The 7665-nt window shown below is 35.7% G+C and overlaps 2 protein-coding genes across 4 annotated transcripts in view; one reads left to right on the top strand and one right to left on the bottom strand.

Annotated features, from left to right (window-relative positions):
* Window positions 3753-6419, bottom strand: LOC104741966 (immune-associated nucleotide-binding protein 8). Of its 3 annotated transcripts, none has more exons than XM_010462912.2 (7): window positions 6275-6419; window positions 5847-6097; window positions 5689-5760; window positions 4992-5194; window positions 4729-4893; window positions 4496-4630; window positions 3753-4144 (listed from the first exon to the last, which is right to left on the bottom strand). In XM_010462912.2, exons 2-7 carry the CDS (start codon window positions 6091-6093, stop codon window positions 3938-3940), a joined length of 1029 nt encoding a protein of 342 aa, XP_010461214.1. In that variant the 5' UTR covers window positions 6094-6097; window positions 6275-6419; the 3' UTR covers window positions 3753-3937. The 3 variants fall into 3 exon arrangements, with proteins under 3 accessions (XP_010461214.1, XP_010461215.1, XP_010461213.1); XM_010462913.2 differs by having other exon boundaries at window positions 6279-6409; XM_010462911.1 differs by lacking the exons at window positions 5689-5760; window positions 5847-6097; window positions 6275-6419 and adding an exon at window positions 5352-5657 and having other exon boundaries at window positions 4992-5266.
* LOC104743765 (regulator of nonsense transcripts UPF3-like) overlaps window positions 6705-7665 on the top strand; it is a 5547-nt gene continuing 4586 nt past the window's right edge. Inside the window, exons 1-3 of the mRNA XM_010464812.1 lie at window positions 6705-7042; window positions 7289-7395; window positions 7506-7653. Of these exons, the coding sequence (XP_010463114.1) occupies window positions 6903-7042; window positions 7289-7395; window positions 7506-7653 (395 nt within the window). The 5' untranslated portion in view covers window positions 6705-6902. The remainder of the gene's footprint in view (window positions 7043-7288; window positions 7396-7505; window positions 7654-7665) is intronic.

The raw sequence follows: 7665 nt of genomic DNA on the forward strand, positions 1-7665 counted from the left end.
TTAAAATGTCACAAATTTGTGACGAAAATTTTATGTCTCAAAAATACGTCTCAATAATTTTCTTGTAGTGAAATATTATAATATGTGTTAAAGAAGGCTGGTTGTGGTGAAGTGAGTAAACCAGATGCATTTGACTTTGATGAGTACAAAGGACAGGACGTCTTTGGCTCTAAGGAAAACAAAGGAGATGTGTTTTGTGGTCTAAAGAACAAAGGAGAAGGGGCCTTTGGCTTTGGCTTTGACGAGAACAAAGCAAAGGGTTTTGGGTTCTAGGAGAACAAAGCAAAGGGGCTTGGGTTTGAGGAGAACAAAGGAGAAGACGCCATTGATGCCATTGATGTTTAGGTGAACAAAACATAGGGGTTTCTTTGTGAGGAGATCAAAGAGTAGAACCACATATATATTTGAAATCCATGATAGAACTTATTTCCGATGACTCTGAACACATTTCCATTTTGATTTTAAAGGTGTTAATAGCTAGCTTTTCAGGCTTCTCATACTCTCAATGACCTCATCTCAGTGATGCAGATGGAAATGAAGCTTTTCCACTCAAATCAATTTTGACTGAAGAAGATTGATTGGTTTATGAAAATAAAAAATTTAACTTTAAATAAAACTAGGATGTCAATCCGTGCGACAACCGCACGGGAAAATAAAAACTTGAAATGACTAACAACAACCTTCTCAATGTATAAAAAAGCAGAGAGGGATCTCTCTCACTCTTTCTTATAGACTTGGGCAGTGACTACCTCTTCTATTTTAGAAGAATCTCTATATATTCCGTTCTTTTTAATTATTTTTTATTATAAATCTTGAATTATGTTTTGACAATTTTAACAATATAAAAGACTTAAGATTTTAAATTGTTTACTAAATTATTATAAGCCTTTATTAAGAAGTTTGTGATATTAATAAATAAAATAAAAATACAGAATTTAGAGAAAAAATAGTTGGATTTAAAATTTGTTTTTTTATGGTATATTAAAAATAATTTGGCTAAATACAAGATTCGATCTAAGAAAATAAAGTAAATACAATAACCCTAAAACAGCATAGCTAAATTAAGTTGATGTTATCATTGCAACTGTTTTTACATCTCCACAAAAAAATATATAAAATATATAAAATATAAGAGTATTTTATCCCTAATTGTAAAAAATTTGAGAACCTAAAGTGATGATAGATCCATTTCTTGGTGAAATGAAATGTGTTTAGGCGTTTTTCAACCCATTCAGTAAAGATAAAAATAAACGCGATGATGGGAAGCATAATATATTGATAATTGGACGGTCACTCCAAACCACATAACTCGGTATTTTCAATACCCATATCCAGATTGAATATAGTAAAAAATATCGCAATCGACACCTCATAAAGAAGATTTACAACATTTTCAAGAGACATTGATTCTCAACCAACATCTTAAAATACTCCAAACAACCGCGTATCACTTCACAAGGTCTTCATAAGACATCGCACATTCACACTTGTGTCTTAAGAGAGGTTAACCGTCTCTTTAGTGGTACCGTTCATTTCCACCCTAACAATCATCTCCCGAGAAGCTAAGGAACAGACAAAGACCATAACCAAATTCCTGCACACCTTAAAATGATCAAAAATTAATAATCCAACGATCTTCTTAAATTTTAAATATATTATAATGTTAAGCACAAAAATTATAACCTTTGCAGAGGGAACCATTTATAGCACATTGCAGAGTGTTCCTTAATTATTATGCACGTGGTACACAACAACAAAATCTGATGTCTCTTCTTTGTTTTTTTGCAGATTTTTATAACCCGTTCGTGGAAGATAAACTTGATCAGAGTACTGAGGTCAACATTGTGTTCCCCTCTGAACCGGAGCCAGTAAGTTTTTTTGGCATGCAATGAACATTGTATTGGAAGTGGCAGTCTTTGATAGGGGCCACTTTTAATTTTGGCTATTCTCTTTTATAATCAAAGCTTTAATTTTCTCTGTTTGTGCAGGTTGTATGTTTGTATGACTGGAAGTATACCAAACTTCAGGTGTGTGTGTTTAGCGTGTTTCTGTAAGACTGTAACGAGCAAAACTTGGATTTACTTGTTCACTTAAATCGAAAGAGAGTTGTCATCTTCTCACTGCACTTTCCCTGTTTGTTCAAATTGCATGCATTCACTGTATGCTGAATCTTGGGATGGATTTTAGTTGATGATCTGATTGAACAGGAAGCATTAGCTGCTGAGAAAAAAGATGAATTCAAAGTAAGTTTAAGCTGTAAATGCAAATTGTCAGTTCTGGACATTTGAGTATTTAATTATTTATATTTACTAAATACTCAAATACTCAAATGAATTTTAAGCGGACAATTAGAAATATTTGTCGAGTTTGAATTTTAAGCGGGTTCCACTGTGTAAGGTTCGAATGAACTTTGGATGCATCCATTTTTTTTACTAAAAAAATTTCGCTAATTTCATGGTTATATTTCAACGAAATGTGTTTCGGTTACAATTTGTAAATCAAAACCGGTGTTTCTGTTCCGGTTCAATTACACAAATCGAACACCATCCGGTTCTAGTTTCTCAGTCTCAAATCTGTTGATTGATGTCTTCGTTTCAATTGCTTAGGAGATACGTTTTAGACCTGATTTTGTCATTTATTTGGTGTGGGAGGGGATTCTCCTTATAACTAAAACTATACCGTGGAGCTGTTAAGAGTGTTCTTGGTTGAAAGAAAGGTTGTATCAGAATGGTAATGTGGGTTTTATCTCCCCATCAGAACAATTGTACGTCATTCTACTTCGTGTGCTACATATGGCGTGCTATTCTTATTGCTGTCGTATGAGCGAGTGACAAATTCACAAATGTGGGCTTGTTATGTGTGTGTTGTTGCAGGAAGATTTGTGGAAGGCTGCATTTATTTCCAGTGGGAATTGAGGCTATACTATAGCTCGTAGATGGGAGGATCGCCTCAATGAGTATTTCTGGTAATACTCACGCATCTCATTGTGTTTGTAGTGCAGGTAGAGACAAAGTGTGACCGTGGGATCATGGCAATGAAGAGAAGGATGTTCTAATGGCTCGTTTGGTTGTTGTCTGGCTTTTGTTAGGTTGCTAGAGTTGGTTCAGTAGAAACATTAATAGGTTGTTGGTTTTATGTTTCATGTTGGTTGAGTATTAGATATTGTTTATGTTATAACTATTGGAGTATTATTGGATATTTATTGTTGGTTATTTGGTATTATGATTTCCGTTGTTTGGTGTGTTTGTGGTTAAGTGGCTAGTGGGTATGAGACCACTAGTTGTAGTGAATTTATTATTATTATTATTTCTTATTTAAAAAAAACGGTCGGGTCGTTTAACTATATATATGATAATGATACGAGAGACTACATATCTTTATATATTTTTTTTCTTTTAGGATTAGACCAAAAATTCAATATAACGTAGGATTGTTTTGTATAAATATAATTATTATAAAATGAATTTTTTTAGGAACTACATGTATCTTTTTCGTAAGATTATTATTATAATTTATTTTATGATAAGTAATATTTTTATTTTTTGATTTTTTAAAAGATTTATTTTTTAAAAAAGTTAGAAATTTATATAAAATTGTCACTTGTCACGATCTTACCAGTTAGTAACTTTTGAAATTGATGTGTCATGATTAAAAGCATACTTTATATTATAGATATTAGTTATGACTAAATTATCTTTTTAGATTCTCTGACATTCCTATAGTTATGTTATAATTATCAAGCGAGTTACCAATTTTTAAAACCAAATAAAGTTCCACCAAGAATAAAGTTATCAAGCGACTTTGTCCATGACACTCTGAGGAAGGATGAGAAATATACATAGGATGTGTTTTTCACACACTGTCTTTGATGATAAAACCTAAAAACCATATGAAAACCCTTAATCAGATTTCCGTGAACCTTCTGACATTAAAGCAATCACAGATTGATACACTTTCCCAGTTTCTTCTGGAGTTCCTTGGTCTCTTTTTCAGCCCTCTCCAAATTCTCTCTCAGCTTCTTAATCTCATCGCTCGACCGTTTCTGAACTTCGTTAGCCCTCTTTTCCGCTTCAATTCTTGCGGCTTGCTCTTCACCCAGTTGCTGCTCCAGCCTCTTGGCTGTTTCTCTCAGCTTTTTCTCCACCTGAACAGCAACAAGAAAGCAGAAAACTTGTAAAGTTATGATTTAATCAATGTATAAGACAATGCATGTGGTCAGCATTTAACAACACAACAACTTATAGCTGAAGGAATCATGTAGGAATAAGCTCGATGCTAATGAAAGCACAACCATAAAGCTTTTGTCTATACAGACAATTTTCTAAGATTCCCAATTAAATGAACCACACACCCTAACCATCAACTAACTAAATCTTTTTGTATACACTTCCAACTTGGTAGTTGCATATGAATTATTGAAGTTATATTGCATGAACCCTTTAGAAATGTGAAAACTCAACATCATTGTTGTATAAAGAATGATAAACAGAATTACCATCTCTGTGATACGGGTAAGCTGCCTGTCATAGGACATATCAATTTGCTTCTTGAACTCAGATATCTCATTATTTGAGTAACCTTCCAGCGCTTCAACCTCCTTTTTCTGGTCCCTTAGCTTGATAGCCTCTTCCTGAGATTGCAACCACAGTTTAGGATTCTCTGCTTCGATTAGGAAAAGTAATAACAACTCAGAAAAAAAAAAAAGTAAAAGCAACAAAATTTCTTCACCTGTAGCTCGTGGAACAACTCATCTGTATACGGTCTACCATTGTTATGTTTGACAACGGAATCAACAGCTGAGAGAAGCTTCTCAACTTGCTCAGCTTTCTTGACTTTATCAGTAGCCTTGTTATTAAACAATACAACCCTATCGTCACATAGCTTAAGAATTTCCTACAATCCACACCAATTCAAATAACATAAGCTGAAAAAACAAATCCTTCTTTTTATATTATCCTCTTGAAAGAGTCAGCCAAAGTCACTTCACTTACCTTCATAAACTCAGGGCAGGCGTCAGCTAAATAGTCCTCCATTGTCTCATCATCCTCTTCCAACTCATCGCCACCGGTAAAAACAACGACCACATAGTCAGTGATTTTACTGCCGAATAGCGCTTGCAAGAAACTAAGCACAGCTTTCTCCTCGTTACTAAGCCTCCTCACAGAGAATACCAACAAGATCGCATGAATCCCACCTTCTGCCAAACTTATACACCTCACAATCTCTTTACCGATAAAATCGGCTGCAGTGGACACATCAAACAAACCTATACCAACATAATATTCATCAGGTTACCATCACATTCAAGGACTATCACTAGTTTATGAAAAGAATTGGGGGAGCTATCTTACCAGGAGTATCAACGACATTAATGATCTCACCATCTTCTCGAATAACTCTCTGTGACTCGCACGTGGTCGTCACTCCTACGGTTCTAACTTTTGACCTAAAAGCTTTCCTCCCAAGAATACTATTCCCTGTGGAACTCTTTCCGTTACCAGTACGTCCCACAAGAACTAGGGTTCGGTTAAGGCTTGATGACGTCGCAAATTCCCAATCATCTTCCATCATATCTCCACCCATCTCAACAAAACTCATATACCTAACAAACAGAGTTACAATTATTAGATCGCTTAAAGGTCTAAACCTTTAGCAACGATCGTAAGATAACACANGCATGAATCCCACCATCTGCCAAACTTATACACCTCACAATCTCTTTACCGATAAAATCGGCTGCAGTGGACACATCAAACAAACCTATACCAACAAAATATTCATCAGGTTACCATCACATTCAAGGACTTATCACTAGGTTACCATCACATTAATGGGGCGGAGCTTACCAGGAGTATCAACGACATTAATGATCTCACCATCTTCTCGAATAACTCTCTGTGACTCGCACGTGGTCGTCACTCCTACGGTTCTAACTTTTGACCTAAAAGCTTTCCTCCCAAGAATACTATTCCCTGTGGAACTCTTTCCGTTACCAGTACGTCCCACAAGAACTAGGGTTCGGTTAAGGCTTGATGACGTCGCAAATTCCCAATCATCTTCCATCATATCTCCACCCATCTCAACAAAACTCATATACCTAACAAACAGAGTTACAATTATTAGATCGCTTAAAGGTCTAAACCTTTAGCAACGATCGTAAGATAACACACCAAAACAGAGCAAAACAGAACCAGAAAAATCAAACAAAAAAACAAACCACAGAATCAACAGATCAAGAGAGGGCAAATCGAAGATAGAGAAGAGAGAAGATTACTTGCTTAAAAAGAGGAGATGCTAAAAGCGACGAGAGATTTTAGATAAAGAAAGATCTTTGCAAAATAAAAATCTCTTTTGGACGATATTTATACGGAACTAGTAAAACCTGACTAGACAGACCCCCAGAACCAAAGAAGTCTTTTTGTGTTCCTCTCTAATGTACAAAACTGGTAGTTATCACCTGTGAAGCGGTTCACCTTACTATAGTGATTATAAAAACCGTACGATGTATTTATCATTCTTCATCGTACGGTTTATTCGAGAGAAGACTTTAATACACAAACCTATCCAGAGTTATTGTCTCCCGTCGGATGCCCTAAAAGTCCATAATAGGCCCAATTATGGCCCATTAAGGTCCAAAAGTCCACGTAGACCGGCTGGTTCATTTGTCTTCGGGTTCGAAATTTATGCGAATTTTTTTTTTTTTTTTAAGTTAATTTGTTTTAGCTGAGTTTTTATTGAGAAAGAGGAAGAGAGGAAACACAAAATTAGGGCAAAATTGCGTGCGATATCTTTTTTTTTTTTGGTTTTCACAGCGTCTTTGATGTGTTTCACTTTTCGTCTTCTTCATCGTGTTCCTCTTTGATTAGCGGCTTTGTAGTGTTGGTTTGCAAATAATCTTTTGGATGAAGGAACCTTTACAGAAGAAGAAGGTGGTCGTTCGCCACTTGCCCCCTTCTCTTTCTCAGTCCGATCTCTTGTCCCAGATTGATCCTCGTTTCGGTGATCGTTACAATTGGGTTTCGTTTCGTCCCGGGAAGTCCAGGTTTGGGTTCTTATTCTAATTTGGTTTCTAGGAACGTTGCTTAATTTTAGGGTTACGATTTTTTTTTATTTTGTAATTGAGGGGGAAGGTGATTGGTTTTTGTATAAGAGAAATTGAGGATTTATTGTCTTTGATGATGTGAGAAGATTCTGGGTATTTAGTTGATTTTAGTGAAATTATATACTCAGTATTGAGTTCTGATTGATTTGTGTCTGTGTGTGTGTGTTTTTGTTGTGGTTGCTTCAGCTTTAGGAATCAGAAGTGTTCACGGGCCTACGTAGCTTTCAAGGCACCAGAAGATGTTTATGAGTTCGCTGCATTTTTCAACGGGCATGTGTTTGTTAATGAAAAGGGTATTTGACTTTTACTAATCTGTCTTTGTCTGATGGCTGCATGTGTTTTTTTTTTTAGTTGTATGTTGTATTCGGAGATGTGATTATTGGTGTGGTTGCTTTTGGTTTAGGTGCTCAGTTTAAGGCTATAGTTGAATATGCACCTTCACAGCGTGTGCCTAAACCGTGTGACAAGAAAGATCCTCGTGAAGGGTCTATTAGCAAAGACCCTGATTATCTGGAATTCCTTAAAGTGATTGCTCAACCTGTTGAGAATCTCCCTAGTGCTGA

Source organism: Camelina sativa, chromosome 14 (genome assembly GCF_000633955.1).
Source record: "Camelina sativa cultivar DH55 chromosome 14, Cs, whole genome shotgun sequence".
Lineage (NCBI taxonomy): Eukaryota > Viridiplantae > Streptophyta > Magnoliopsida > Brassicales > Brassicaceae > Camelina > Camelina sativa.

Excerpts from the sequence above, each read along its gene's own strand:
- LOC104741966 (XM_010462912.2), bottom strand. The coding sequence starts at position 6,093 with ATGAGTTTTGTTGAGATGGGTGGAGATATGATGGAAGATGATTGGGAA. Across the intron at positions 5,195-5,688 it reads GTGTATAAGTTTGGCAGATG|GTGGGATTCATGCGATCTTG; the intron begins GTGGGATTCATG and ends GTTTGGCAGAAG. Across the intron at positions 4,894-4,991 it reads CCTGCCCTGAGTTTATGAAG|GAAATTCTTAAGCTATGTGA; the intron begins GTAAGTGAAGTG and ends TGTGGATTGTAG.